We start from the raw sequence: 15,022 nt of genomic DNA on the forward strand, positions 1-15,022 counted from the left end.
AAAAGGGCGACCGCCGATGTGCCCCCCCCCCCGGCTCCCCTCTGCCCCACACTCAGCAGGAGAAAGAGGGCTTCAAGCCAGGAGCAACTGTCAGTGGGAACCTCAATCTTTCCACAGGGAATTTTATGAGCGTGATTCAATTATTTAACAGAAGTCTAACTGTCTACTATTTTAGTGACCTCATTTAGTTACGTGAGCATCAAAAATATTGGGAACAGCGCTCAGCGTGGTGCAGTAAATTGCAACCGCAATGATGAATGTTTTGGTAAATTATCACATCTGACGGCGTCATTGAAAACGGCATACATTTGCTTATAATAATGTGGCTGGTCAGTGTATTATCACACTAACTCGAGATGTTTGATCACACTTCTTTTCTGACAGTGCAAGGACTCTACTCGTACTACTCTAAAAAGCAATGAAATCATTTTAAAGAAAGAAATATCCAGTAGATATTCACATTTTAATTTCATTAAATTAATGGCAAGTTTCAATTTTTCCAATTTGTATTTTCAAGTTGGTGATGGTAAAACTGCTCCAAGAGAGTAAGCACCAATACCTTGAAATACTGTAAGGCATCAGCCCAATACCAATATTTCTTATCTGTATTTGTGCATGCATAATTATAAAAACGACCTGTCTTTGCAATGGTTGTCGAATATAGGTACCACTGGAGGCATGTAAAATTTTAACCGGTTTTCTGCGAGCAAACCTAATTTAGTGCTTTTTTAGTGCTGTGGCAGAAACAGTACATTTTCAAATCAAAAGCACGTTGTTGCGGTTTTATTTAGTCAAGTTTTATGCAGCTGTGCATTGTCATTAGTAACACAATTTTACCAGTAGATGAGACAGAAATAAAACATGATCTGAACAAAATATTACAAGTCATACTGCTAAAAAATGCAGATCCAAAGATGTGTATATCAGAAACGGGTGGCACAGAATCCTGTTTAGAAGCTTTTTTTTTTTTTAAATCAGGTCAGGTGGTGCTTAGCTTAAAAAAATACTTCACGTGCCTACACCATTGATGAAAGGTTCAGAAGCTCTGTCCTCACATTAAAAACACGAAAATAAATAAACAGAAATGCTGATTGATAGGTCAAAGACTAGTCTAGTCACTTGAAGAAACAAACCCACATAAGGACTTCAATGAAAGTCATTTCCATTGTCAAATTTATTTACAGTATGTCGTTTGTATGCAATCAAAACCTGAAGTCAAAAACTGATATTGAACACGATTTTTAAAACGGGTGCATGCGCTCGATTGAAGGGTCAGAAAAAGAATTATTGAATTAAATAAAGCACAGATTGTTCTTTTGTAAACATGGACAACTCAGAGTTGCACTTAATACAAGAAAAAAATAACATTTAATGAATCAAAACAAACCAGCTGTACCAATCTGCAAGAACGATTCGAAATTCGACATAAAATATATACCTTAATTAGATAGGCTGACGCCGTCCAGTAAAAACTGAAATGTAATAGGCTCAAATATTGTCAATCATCCTCCACGTGACCCCTTGTTCCCCGCCCCCGCGGAGAGCACGTGAGCCAGTTAAAGTGACGCAGAGTGGAGTTGTTGTCACTTTCCGTCTGCGTTTTGTTCTCGTGAGTCCAACGCCAACTCCAGTGAAGACATCATGAAGCGAAGCAACAACTACAGCTCGTCCGACAGCGACTTGGACGACAACATCGAGGTGGAGAAAGACAGCGGCGACGAAAATGGGTCGGTTTCCTTCAGGGAATGATATTCTGTTAAGCGATTATTTTGCTTGTTTTACGCACAAATGATGACGTTATTATGCTGCTGCAGGCCGCCTGATTCTCACGGCTCAATGTCACCGTCCACGACCACCACTCAAGTTCAAGCTAGAAAAAGACGCAGAGGAGTGAGTAGGACTACTTTTTTCCATTACTTGGCTTACTGCGGGGTTCTACAATGATGTTTGCCTGTTTTCCCTAAGATAATTGAGAAAAGAAGACGCGACCGCATCAACAATAGTCTGTCTGAGTTGAGAAGACTGGTGCCGAGTGCATTTGAGAAACAGGTAAAAACAACATCAAAGACATTGTATTTTATAAAGTTGTATAAACGATGGAAGGGTTTTATAATAATGTATTGATATAGCATGAATCGAAACAGCCTTTTTTCTGCTTGATTGTTAACGAAGTAGCTAATTTTACTTTACTCATTTAGTCCATCTATTTCGATGGAAAAATTTACAGCACAAAGTTATACCCTAAATAGTCACTTTTTAGTGCCGCTAGATTTGTATGTCTATGTTTTGAATGTTATCTATTAGGGACTATTCATCTTAACCAATATTTGAAAGGCTACGTGAGCAAGATAATTGAGCCGTGGCTCATTTATGACTCTGAGGTAAAGTTTGTGAAATGCAAATAAGTGTCTTCACTTGCTTGACTGCAGGGATCAGCAAAATTGGAAAAGGCAGAAATACTGCAAATGACTGTGGACCATTTGAAGATGTTGCATGCATCCGGAGGCAAAGGTACAAACTATCACACATGAACTGACTATCGTATGACTGCATATTGCATGATTCAGTGTACTTTCCAGACCCACCTATATATATATATATATATATATATATATATATATATATATATATATATATATATATATATATATATATATATATATATATATATATATATACATATTTAGACCTATTTTTAAACTTCATTTTTTACCACATATAAACTCAGCAAAATAATTTTTAACCCTTAATACTTTTGTTTAAAAAGAAAGGGAGTTGTGCTTGCATGATGTAGTTTGTTTTTCACTCCCTGTTGAAGTTTTTTTTGTACAACTGACACATAAATGTTTAAAAAGACCTGTACAGAGGAACCCGACTATTTGTGCTGCGTGTGTGTTTTTTTGTTTTTTCAATAGGAAAATCTCGGTGGGGCGGGGAACAAGTATAAGCTCCCATGAGAAAGGAAACAAATTAAAATTTCAAAGATTTTTAATAAATATTGTGGGAAAACAAATCTGTGACTATGTGGGTATCGCTTGCTGTGATTTTGTCTGATGATAGTCTGCAAGCTAAATGTAAACATATGGGAAATAACCATTAGATGAGCTAACAGAAACTAGCCTAGGCCATTGGTTCTTATACCAGCTACCACCTCAAGAAATACTTAGACCCATAGAGACCACCATAATAACCACCATCATCATAAAGTACAGTTTAATTACTCAAAAAACATTTCTAAGATTATTGTAGGCCACTATAACATTGTGCACAGTTTGAACTTACAATTAAAAATAGGAAAAACGATTAAATTAAAATGGATATCACATCCAAAAAAATGGAATGACTGCTCAATAAAGATCAGAAATGGACTCTTTTCCCAGATTAAATGCAGTTATTAAACGAATATTGACTGCAACTGAACTGTACTTGTTTTGTTTTTGTTGTTGTGTACCACTAGAGGGTGTCCATGTACCACCAGCGGTACTAAAACCACATTTTTAGACTCAACCTTTAACACACAGCAGCAACACATACAAGCCCACAAAACAAATATGTACGAGTATTCTGTGCTCTGCGGGAAGAATGAATATTCAGGCGGGGGTTTGATAGTATAGTATGGTGTGATGACGCGTCTAACTCGGTGACCGTCTCTCTTCCAGGTTACTTTGAAGCGCACGCCCTGGCGAAGGATTACCGCAGCCTGGGCTTCAGGGAGTGTTTGGCCGAGACCGCCCGCTTCCTGAGCATCATGGAGGGCCGGGACAGCGCGGACCCCCTCCGCATACGCCTGGTGTCCCACCTGAGCAACTACGCTTCTCAGAGGGAGGTGCAGGCCGGACTGGAAAACCTAGCCTGGGGCTCAACCTACGCCGGCGCCCCGGCGCCGCTGCCTCACCCCCTCCTTCTGCAACCCCCCCAGGGCAGGACGCCCGCGTCCAGAGGAAACAGTCGCCCGCCCTCCACGTCCTCCTCGGATACCCCGTCCAGACTCCTGCCCGCGGCGGAGCCTCTCAGGGCGCCCCCCAGCGGTTCACTGCCCCTCAGCGTTCCCACGTCCAAGCTCTCGCCGCCCCTCCTGTCATCCCTCTCCTCGCTGTCGGCGTTCCCCCTCTCCTTCGGCGCTTTCCCGCTTGTGTCGCCGTCGGCCCTCGGCGCAGTGGCCCCCCCTTCCACTCTGTCCAAGCCTTACAGGCCGTGGGGCACGGAGATTGGGGCCTTTTGAAGACGACAACTGGACTGAGGGGGCAACAGCTGAGCTGGGCTATGACCACATGACCATCTGTTTTCCCAGCTATAATAGACAGGTGAACACAACAAACTAGCCTCAATTTTTTTTATTTTTTTTTTGTAAAGGATGTTATCGTTGATGGACTTTATTGACTCTTTGTTTAGAATTAAAGTTGAGCTCTGAATGATTGTATTTTATGAATTCAAATTGATAACTAATTTAGCTAACATGCACGCCGGGGTTTGAGGGGCCGATACGCAGTATTGGACTGAATCTTTTCAAGCTGTCGAGGAACAACTTCATGAATGTGCGTATTTCATATAGTGAGATAATTTGGTCTGCTTGTTTATATCAGGACTATTTGGAAAGCTAACTTGCTCACATTGGGACACTTGCCTTTTTATATCTGTAATATTTTTGTATCAATAAAGCAGAATCAGAATCATCTTTCTTGGCCAAGAATTTTGAAACACACAAAAAAATTGGTGTGGTTAAATGGGCTCCTGAAATAAGAATTGCATGCCTTGTTTCCCCTCCATACGTTAATAGACTTAATACATGCTGAATCTAATATAACTCCGTATATACAAATATAATGTTCAGGTTTGCTATGCCTATATTAGATGTATGTATGTGTTTTAAAACAATATTATTGTGGTTTTAGTTTAGTTTTAGTGTCTTTATTTTTAGGGCCCTCATATAAACTGTTACTGTCGCCTGCAATAAAAATAATTTTCATTTAGTATCTCTTTCAGCAGGGACAAGCAAATTTAAAAAGTTAACTCATTGATCAAATAAGGAAGAATTTATTATCTTAATATGTTGATAAAACCACGGAAGTGATTGTTTTCTTTAAATAACTAAGATTTATGACTGCGGTTACACAATGAGTAACTAAAATAGTTTATTCCACTAATATTTTTGTTTACAGTAAATCAGTTAAAGAGTTAAATGGTATCAATTATTTTTTCATTATCCAATTAATTGGAGAAAAAAGATGCTAATTAAAGGGCACTTTATAATGCATAAGCACTGAGTGTCAAATTAGAAATCAAAGCAGGCCATATGTGGGACCTCGCACCATACTTTGCTCACCTCTGCCTTACAGTAGCTGAGCGTTATTGTCTGCAAAGCTGAGTTGTTGGCACATTTTAAGCTCGCAGGTGTACCTAATGATGTGCGCGGTGGCTATGCAGGCACTCGGTCACCAAAAATCCCATAAAAGCTAATAAGAAAAGTAATGAGGGTCCAATAATGGACCTCAGCAGCCGTCCCTTCGCTTCGTGCCAGGTAAGTAACCGAATCCAAGAGTATTGTTACCCTTCTGAATAGCCAGGAAATCATTAAGAGCCACAGGAAATCCTTTACAATGTTGCCCTGACCTCACCGTCTTGGGTTGGCCCAAAGCGGAGACAATAGTGTGAACAGGATGCGGACATTGGAGGGAAGCGCTCACGAGCAAAGGCAACACACGCATGGCAGCTGCGCCTCTAAATCACCGCTCGACTGCAAGGAGAGATTTTTTTTCTTGTGTTTGAACGGGCACGTGCAGTGGGGGGTGCTATGGGTCCCTGTCAAAGGCCCTTTTGGCAATGATGCCCCATGTGATGCCCAATGTGCCAGTTTTTTGTTGTTGTTTTTTTGTTTTGTTTTTTTGTGCACGTTAAAGCCCTCCTGTGTCCTTTCATGAATAAACGTCAAAGGTTTTCATGAATTCTTTTCTTAAAGGTATAGTTTACGTATTTAACCATTTTCAGTAGTAAAAAGTTAACATCTTGTCATTAATTTTTCAAGTACAATTAACTCCTTAAAAATCGCATTTTACCATTTGATTTCGACTGATAATGAAATGACAGTCACCTGATACTCGCTGATGACGTCATCTACACGTTGACAACACGAGTTTGTTCTTTTATTCATCTTGGAGTGAGGTTGACCATCTTGCATCCTTATTTTATCGAGTGAGTCATTGGCCTTTCTTTCTTGTGGTACAAATCTTAAGTACGATATTCTGTACTTGTAGGTGTTTTTTTGACTCTCAGTGTCGATGGTCAGTAATTTTGCAATCAAATAAATCCAATTTGCAAGCAATTAGGAATGATCGTATGGTTTAACCTTTACCCGTTTTGACAATCTAGTCGTTTTAGCCTCCTAATGTTTTTTTTTTTTTTTTTTGCTTTTTTAATGCTTAATTTATCAAAATCAATGGCCTAAATCGGGTCGAAATTGACACCAATGAGGTGCTGATTGAATGTGTGCTTTCTGAGTAATCAAGGGCGAATTATGAATGAGCCCCATGGAGCAAATTTGGTTAAATCACGTATTTCTGGAAATGAAATATCAATGTGTCTGTTTTACATGCATTCAATTATTTACAGTATTAATTTGTCAATATATTATTCTGCAAAAGTGAAACTTTGAACATGGAGACTCCATTTTGTCAGCAGTCCAGTAGAATATTTAGTGAGTCGTTGCCTGTGCCCACGTGTTGTGATCATGTAAAACTTGTCTAACCAACTATTCTCATATTTTCATCTGTAGCCTCGGCACTCTGGCCAAATCCGCTCAGCCCCACCCAGAAATATCCTCCGTTTCATCATCATCATCATCATCATCAACATCATCATCATCATCATCATCATCATCAGTTTCTTAGTCCCCAAAACAGAAGCTCTTCAGCACACCCAATCAGGTAAAACCGACCTTCCGCCCTTACTTGAGTAGCGGAGGCACTTTAATAGTTCATTTATCGGTATTCGAGCTAAATCTTTTACTGTCATCTGCTGGTGAGTCAGTACACTGCAAGCAATGCAAGCATGATGACGGAATTCTCAAATTCTCAACATGTAGTTTGAGGTCTGCTAACCTTGAAATTGGTGTCCAAATATAATTTGCATAAATCATGTCATATTTTAATGAGTACACACCTATATTTATATGGCACCCGATCAAACCAGGCATACAAAACTAAACTTCTTTCCCCTCCCTACCTTAGACAACCAAACTGTAAGTGCATTAACACTGCGATTAAACAAAGGACAGTTTTTTTTAATTTTCTTAAATAATAAGTGAATTAAAAAGACAATACTATAAGGCTAAATGCAAAAACAGTACCGTATGCTGAACTGTACTACAGCAGTCATTCTTTTGAATACCGCTAGATGAAGATCTGAGTACCACAAAGTGCGTTTTACTAACTACTTTCATAATTGTGTTTTATGTCTTAAATTCGATGCAAATAATTTAGAAATGTAATACAATGTTCCATTTGAGCGTAATCACTTTCACAGTAAAACATTCCACAGATCATATTTGATCTTTTATTTGGCAGTTGACACACTCTCTGGTCTCCATCACAGAAACTTATGAGATGGTGCATGCCATGTTCACCAAACCCCAAATCTTTATTAAGCAAAGCTTTCACAGAGAAATCCATTAAGGACGGGGAAGAAAAACACAAGCAGCAGAGGTCGCAGGCAGATAACAGCGGTGCTGTATATTAAAAAGAGACTACAAGTAGATCAGTGTGCTGAATGTATACTAAAGCATCCCGTATCCTAAATTCACGCCTTGTGTTGAGTTCCTATTCTCTTGCAGCCAAGCAAGCACACATTTTGTTTTTTCACGTAATCAGATTACAGTCAGAGAATATTCTCGGAGTTAGAAATGCATGGTTCCAATATGTCGGTACATTCTGTCTTCATAAGCAAAGTGACCTTGGGAATCAGCATGAATAGAAACAGTTGCCGCCTTTTTTTTTTTTTTTTTAAGACATTCTCAATCCTAATAAAGCACCAATCGACCATCGGGCTCATTGCAAACGGACATTTTCTATTATACATTCCAAGCGTGCGTAAGGAAGATACAAGTGGCTTGTGTTTGTTTTGTCGGTTTTTGTTTATGACCTCAGTTACACCCTACATTCTTCACAAAGACACAAAAACATCGTCATCGTCGTCGTGACGTCATCATCAGGAATACATTGCAATCGTCAGTCTACATCCAACTCACAATTCACAAGAAAAGAGTGGTGGCATAAAAAAAAAAAACACTGTACAGTGCAGTACACAGAAATCAATTGATAGCAGCTAGCAAGCTAGCTAGCGAGATAGGTATATTAGATTAGATTAGATAGATAGATAGATAGATAGATAGATAGATAGATAGATAGATAGATAGATAGATAGATAGATAGATAGATAGATAGATAGATAGATAGATAGACAAAACTAATATGTACAAAATAAGACAGATCCCTCTCTAAAATCAAGAAATCATCGCAGCTTTCAAGAGATGAGTGACACTGATGCTTGTCAGGGATAATACTGAATTGACGGATTGATTGCTGAGTGTTGTGATGTGGTGACGTCCTCCACCTATGGGGCGCTCCAGGTTTGCATGTCTGTTTGGGGAGAGGGTCGGAGCAGGTTGAGGAAAGAGGGATGGACGGATGGATGGACAATGGAAGTCGGGACTTTGTGCGGTGTTCACGCTGTAATTTCTTCTCTCATCTCTTTGTTTCTGCGCACCAACGCCGCGCGTCTCTCCTTTGAAGAAAAAAAAGGTGACTGTTTAGCTATCACTACAACAAGTGGCCACTAGATGGTGGTGTTTCTTTCTGTTTTAAATTGATTACAAAGAAATTGTTATTCTCCTCCAAAGTGATTTTTTTCTTTCAGGAATTGTATCGTGTCATGAACAGTTTGTGTTTATAAAATTTGTAGTTCCAAACAAATGAGATCGAGTTGATTAGACATTAAGAAAAATATTTTGTTCTCGCCAGGTTATATAAACACCATTATTTTGACAATTGACTATATGCATGCACAGATTTTGTGCTGCACAGACTACCTGTTGAAAATTAGGAAACGAAGATGTTATCTTGGCAAAGGGTAGGCAACTTGCAGTCTAAATTTTAAAATATATTCTGTATTGATGAATATTTTGACTTTGGTCAGTGAATTTAATAATCAGGATTTTCTTTTAAATGATCAAAAACACTGAATTACAAAATAAGTGGTTAAGATAATGGACAGATGTATTACAGTGTGTTTCCAAACTTTTGACTGCCATAGTACACGATAGAAAAAGTCTATGAACAGGGCTGTGTACACTTTTTATAACTACTGAAGTGTTATCCCAAAATATTGTTGATTTACCATCACAAATCTCAAGCCAGAAGGGCTGCAATTTTACTACTTTTACTTATTAAATGGAAATATTTTGTTAATCATATTTCAACTTTAATTTTGTGTTATTAGTTTTCCTTTTTTCATTAGAAAAATCTGACCAAAGTGAGAAACGCATTTGGCACCTTCTCCTGTCGACGCTCCATCATGGCTGCCAGATGGGCGTCGCGGTTCTCCTTGATCTGCTCCATCTTCATTTGGAGCTTCTCTTCGGCCATCCTGCTGAAGTTGTTGTTCTCCTCCAAGGCCTTGAATAGCACGTCCCTCTCATGCTCCCGCTTTTCAGCCAAAGCCCTCAGCACCTGTGTTTCTTGGTACTAAAAGAAATAAATAATTAAATAAAACACATCAAGTTATTCATAGCGGCTCAAAGTGAAGTAAAAAAAAAAAAAAAATCACCTTTCTCCGCTCTTCGGCTGCTTCCAGTTTCTTATTAATGTCATCCAATGAGATGTCCCTCTTGGGGGGAGAGGCCAAGTTGTAACCCACATCTGATACTGGAGACAGGGGCTTGAGGATCACCTCAAACGCCTGCCCGGAAGCTCGCTTCTTTATCGGCCTCACCTCGATGTCTGCAGTCAGTAATGTCCATTTTGTCAGAATTACAAGAAGAGTGGGTGGGGCACAATTTTCGAAAATCAATTCCTTACCTTCCAACTCATTCAGGACCTTGTGACCTTCCGGGTGAAAGCAGGAGCAGATGAGCGAGAGGACGGAGAGTTCCTTCATCTTCTCCTTGTATGCTGCAGGTGAAACGTAAACACGTCATCCAGGTGAGTCATCATTACAGTAATACAATACAAAAGCATACAGTAAACGTCCTTAAGAGCCTTCTTAATAATTCATTGCGTTCTATTCTTTTATGTCGAGGGTTAAGCAAGCGTTGGCCTTTAATATGACTGCATAATGGAAAACCAAGCACTCACAAATTGTATTAAACACAGAACTGTACTTGAAACTCTCACATAAAAACAAGATGAAAAAACAAAATAAACTACTGTCCTATATTCTGTCATAATGAGAAATAGCTTTCATATTTGGAGTTATCTTATTAAAGCTGCACATTAGTGCGTTGGAAATGATCCAATTTCACTCTAGTACAAATACTACATTTTTACTACAAATATGTATAACCTATCTATGCATTTTAGTGCTTTATTCCAACTCGAATAGGTTATTCATGAGTCCCACGATTGCTAGTGATGTTAAAGAGAGAGGTAAGAAGATGATTATATAATATAATCATATAAATCTATATAAATCCTTTATATAGATTTTTTTATTTGATGTGATTTAATTGTATGCAAGTATATTATTTATAAGTAGCACTCACTATACCATTTTGATACCAATTTTTAATATGTATATACAATTTTTATTTTTTTACCTGGCGTTTTGCACGCATTAGCTAATTAACATAGGTTTGGGTTGCCCGGCAACCACCAACCACAGAACGGATTAATCTCGTAAACCGGGCCACTGTATAGTGAAAGTCGGAACGTGAAATGTTCTTCCCCTATGTCAATAGTTGTCCATTTTTACACCAAGGACCACTTCAAGAAATACTTGGCAAAAGCAATAAATGATCATTAAAAACAAGGCAAAGGCTTTATATCTAAAAGCTACTGCGCAGGAATGTTCAGTATATTTTGTCACGGGGTATTTATTCCAGGATCCAAGAGCAACTTCAGCAAGATGCTACGTCATCAGTAGGTAAATGACTAGTTAGTATAAAGCGCTTTGAGTACCCAAGGTAGAATAGACCTATATAAGTAAAAGTCCATTTACAGAGGGTGTCATGCGCACTTTGTGATATGCGTTTCCTTTGTGTCATACTTTCTCTTTGGGCTGTCAAAATTAAAGCATTAACTTTACATTCCAAGGAAGCAGAGAGTCACTGGCAAAAAGACAAAATTGCATCTTTACAAAGTTTTTACAGTGAGTCTGATTTAGTAGTTTTGTTCGTCAGTTGTATTTTACAGGAAAAGAATTGTATTAAAGCATCGAAGAACACTATTACGGCAATCTTTTTTTGAGATATTAATATAAACAGTATATCACGTTTGTAAATATATACCTGTAATTTAACACAATAACAAATAAGACCGAACAATAAAAAATTCTTTCTGATTGCAGAGGAGTCAATCAGCCACAGTATAGCGCCAACTACTGCCTAGTTTAGTGACAGTTCCAGTGACAGGTATCGGCATGAGTAGCCGATTCCTTAAGAAAATGTAGGTTTCAGCCAAATCTTAGTAAATTCTGGTATTGGCACTTGCATATCTCTAACATTATGCACATTTTATCCTAATCACTTTGTTAAATATGTACAAAAAAAAATAATAATTGTAGCGACTAATCCAGTGGCCTTTTTAGCCGCTCAGGTGGGTGCGGGATGGGAGATGTTTTTTCTGGCGGTGAAATGGTGAGTAAATGATGTGCTGGAATCCAGAATTTATGCTCGTGATGTTTCCGGTTTATTTACATGTTATGTATAGCATGGAGTGCTTGAGTTGTGTTTTCCTTGCATCCTTGTGTGGCGTCTAACGGTAGAGTTGCGTGGTAGTGTTGGTGTTGCCTTGCGATGCCGTTGTGTGCGGTAAAACCACCTCATCACCCATCACCGTGCTGCCCACACACCTGTCCTTAAAAATGTTCCTAATTACTTCCTCAAACCCTACCCCGCCCACCTATACCGCCACCCAGTGGCCACTTATACAATAATAATTACAGAAAGAAACAATGGCTGCTACAATAATAATGCACTAACCCTAACCCAATGAGTCAGTCACGTCACTGTACCTTAAAAAGTCAAGTCATTCGTCAAAATAATTACAAGCAATTCCAAAATGGTGCACTAATGGTATCTGTTTTATTCAAAAACAATAATGACCCTTAAGAGCGAAGAGGCAAAGCAATATCAAATTTATGAATGAATTCCAAAAGAAACTAAATATATTGTTTAGTGGCTCTAGTGCCAATCAAAGGCAGTTGTCTACACATCAATTGTACAGGATCTCATTAGAAGCCCTTTCGGTCCAGCGGCGGAGTGATAAGAAAGCTGACCATGTGTGATAAGTAATTTAATTTCCTGCATTGTGTGCAATATCATCTGGTAGGTCAGTCTGTCTTCAACTGCTGCTTTTGTACGCTTGTACAGTATGTGATGAGGTTGCTAAATAAAAGTGCCGTTCTCACTGCAGGGCTGCCTAGCTGCCTTCACACCCCAACCTATGGCTTCAGTTCTTTTTTTTTTTTTTTTAAATCTAACTAGCACTTGCCCATCAAAAAGCTATATGCAAAAATCTGACATGCTTACTTATAGATAGCAAGAATGCTTTACCTTACATTAAATTACTAAAACTTAGATCGAGCAAAGAGTGGGGTATCTATATGGCCCTGGAGAGTAATTGACAGTATCCACCCACATATGCTCATACTAATAAACATTAAAGTTGATTGCATCATATTATCCCATCAATGTGTTACGACCCTCCGGAGGATTCAAAACAACTGTAATAGGTCCTTATAGGCAAAAAGATTCCCTATGATGTTTATAGAAGTTTGATAGAGTCGGCCAACCAATTATGAAAGACCTAACACGCCTTGACTAAGGCACCCAACCCACCCGAATGCTAAAAAGTCGACCACATGATCACAAGTAGATTTGAAAGAAAAATTGATAATGGCGCTTAGTTTTGATTGACAGGCATGTATTCATTTGTCATTTGGCCTTATGTCAAAATGAAAACGAGTACAGTTGCACAGCCACACTCAGAAACTGTAGATACATCTCTAAAAACAAATCATCAGTTATCTAATGTTAGATAGCATTCTATTGTGCAAGTGTATGGAAAACAACAGCTAAATCAGAATAATTACGTTTAAAAAAAGACAATGCACTAGTCATATAGAATTCAAGCTTCCCAACAGCTAAACATTGCTGCCACATGTTCTACTGTGAAACAAAGGATGATGGATCACTACAGAGGTGTTCTAAAAAAGGAGTCGTTTCTATTCATAAACTGATTAATGATGATTATGGCAGAGCAAAAAAAAAGTGGGAAATGTTGAGGTTGGTAGCCTGGCAGTGGAAAAAGTGATGACGCCCTCTAAGGCCTCAATGGTGGGCAGCATCAGCATCTTGGGTGGGGTCCGTCTGCATTATGCTGCATGCTGGGGCCGATGGAGTGATGGAGCACGGGTATTTTGGCAAAACTCTTGCTAAATTGCACTTTTATGAATATCTTATTCATCACGGGCAAAAGCATATTTATGCATTTAATCTAAATGGTGGAATAAAATAGCCCCTTGGTTCATGCTTGCCTTGCGCGACCACGCAGATGAAATCATAGAATATCTTCGCCATAGTCCTGAAAACCAAGTCCATAATCTGTTTATACAGCCGTAAATGCTGCCGCTATGTAACATACGATTGAAAAGTGGTGATTTTTCACATTAAACCTAATCGCCGGCCGGTAGACGACACACGCCGGGCCCATAGAAATAAAGAAGCACAAATAGCCGGAGAATTAATTCATTTTCCTTGTCTTTCGATACCTAATGGAGGTGATGAAAAATATCTTACCGGTTGCTGTTTTGGCCATAGCTGCAGGGGTTTGTGCGGAGAGGATGTATGTCTGCTGCTGTGCTGCGTTCAGGTGAGCGACGAAAATGCTCAACCAAGGCACTGAGTCAGCGGGCAGGGGCGGATCGGGTGGCGGCGAGGGGGCGGGCGCATGTCCTCTGACGCACGCGCAAACGCACACGCACACACAGTGCACAGGACGATGCACTCATTGAACCTATGGCTGAAGTCGACCGTCCGCAAAGAAACGATCGCATGACAAAAAAAAAAAAATCTGGCAATGCATTCTATATGAAAGCGATTAATCTCCAGAGTGTGCTGTCATAACAATACAAAAAATGTGCAATGTAGCTGAAGGTGCAAGAAGTGCATCGTCAATGGGAGCAATCATTTTTAACACTTAATAGCGGTCAATAATTTGAAAAAAAAAAAAGGCAAACCAAAGGGGGAAAAACAATAGTATCCATTTGTTAAATCATATTGATCAAATATGGACGTAGGAGATTTACAACATATGGAAGCAACGGCTGCTGCTTGGTCGTTTCGTGTTCGCCAATAGAAGCGGTTCCGGTTATTTATTGATGATCTGACGAATGTGATTAATTCTTTTGTGTTTTGGGTAACAAGCTCAAATTCAGACAAACGCTTTGGTACTCAGAGGATGGCACTTGACAGTGCAGATGGACAATGACCTAACGTATACTTGGAATTGTGTCAACGTTCTAATATTCAGCATAGTCCCGGGATTGCACTTTATTATATTTTATATAAAGATGCCCATGTGTATGAGCAAAGAGGGACTCAAATGTTGGATCCGACTGCTAGTTCATTTCTTGGAACCAAGAAAGTAACAACCTTCGTTAACACTGCTAAGAGATAAATGACGGAGAACATAAACCAGAAATAGAGTGCAGCATTCCAGATTAAAAGCAGTATTAGGAAGAATTCAATACACAATAAATCTCATTTTGATGTCCGTTTGTGAACATGGATAGATTCAGGAGTTGGTTCAGTCTG

The 15,022-nt window shown here is 39.1% G+C and overlaps 2 protein-coding genes across 2 annotated transcripts; one reads left to right on the plus strand and one right to left on the minus strand.

The window, feature by feature from the left end:
* The first annotated feature begins 1,478 nt into the window (after positions 1-1,478).
* LOC148425402 (hairy/enhancer-of-split related with YRPW motif protein 1-like) lies at positions 1,479-4,675 on the plus strand. Its single transcript, XM_088410818.1, has 5 exons — positions 1,479-1,727; positions 1,815-1,890; positions 1,966-2,049; positions 2,430-2,511; positions 3,660-4,675. Exons 1-5 carry the CDS (start codon positions 1,642-1,644, stop codon positions 4,220-4,222), a joined length of 891 nt encoding a protein of 296 aa, XP_088266944.1. The 5' UTR covers positions 1,479-1,641; the 3' UTR covers positions 4,223-4,675.
* Positions 4,676-7,534: 2,859 nt separating this feature from the next.
* LOC148425403 (stathmin-2-like) lies at positions 7,535-14,145 on the minus strand. Its single transcript, XM_088410621.1, has 5 exons — positions 14,006-14,145; positions 10,068-10,160; positions 9,817-9,989; positions 9,543-9,734; positions 7,535-8,775 (listed from the first exon to the last, which is right to left on the minus strand). Exons 1-5 carry the CDS (start codon positions 14,022-14,024, stop codon positions 8,716-8,718), a joined length of 537 nt encoding a protein of 178 aa, XP_088266747.1. The 5' UTR covers positions 14,025-14,145; the 3' UTR covers positions 7,535-8,715.
* Between the last annotated feature and the right edge of the window lie 877 nt (positions 14,146-15,022).

This window comes from Hippichthys cyanospilos, chromosome 3 (assembly GCF_059441005.1).
Source record: "Hippichthys cyanospilos isolate Australia breed blue-spotted pipefish chromosome 3, RoL_Hcya_1.0, whole genome shotgun sequence".
In the NCBI taxonomy this organism is placed as follows: Eukaryota; Metazoa; Chordata; class Actinopteri; order Syngnathiformes; family Syngnathidae; genus Hippichthys; species Hippichthys cyanospilos.

Bases quoted from the DNA above. Each gene is read 5' to 3' on its own strand.
- LOC148425402 (XM_088410818.1), top strand. From the start codon at position 1,642: ATGAAGCGAAGCAACAACTACAGCTCGTCCGACAGCGACTTGGACGAC. The intron at 1,728-1,814 runs GTCGGTTTCCTT...ATGCTGCTGCAG, and splicing joins GACAGCGGCGACGAAAATGG to GCCGCCTGATTCTCACGGCT. The intron at 2,050-2,429 runs GTAAAAACAACA...GCTTGACTGCAG, and splicing joins CGAGTGCATTTGAGAAACAG to GGATCAGCAAAATTGGAAAA.
- LOC148425403 (XM_088410621.1), bottom strand. The intron at 9,735-9,816 runs GTGATTTTTTTT...TATTTCTTTTAG, and splicing joins CAGCCGAAGAGCGGAGAAAG to TACCAAGAAACACAGGTGCT. The intron at 8,776-9,542 runs GTGCCAAATGCG...TTTTCTTCAAAG, and splicing joins TGGAGCGTCGACAGGAGAAG to GAGAGACGCGCGGCGTTGGT.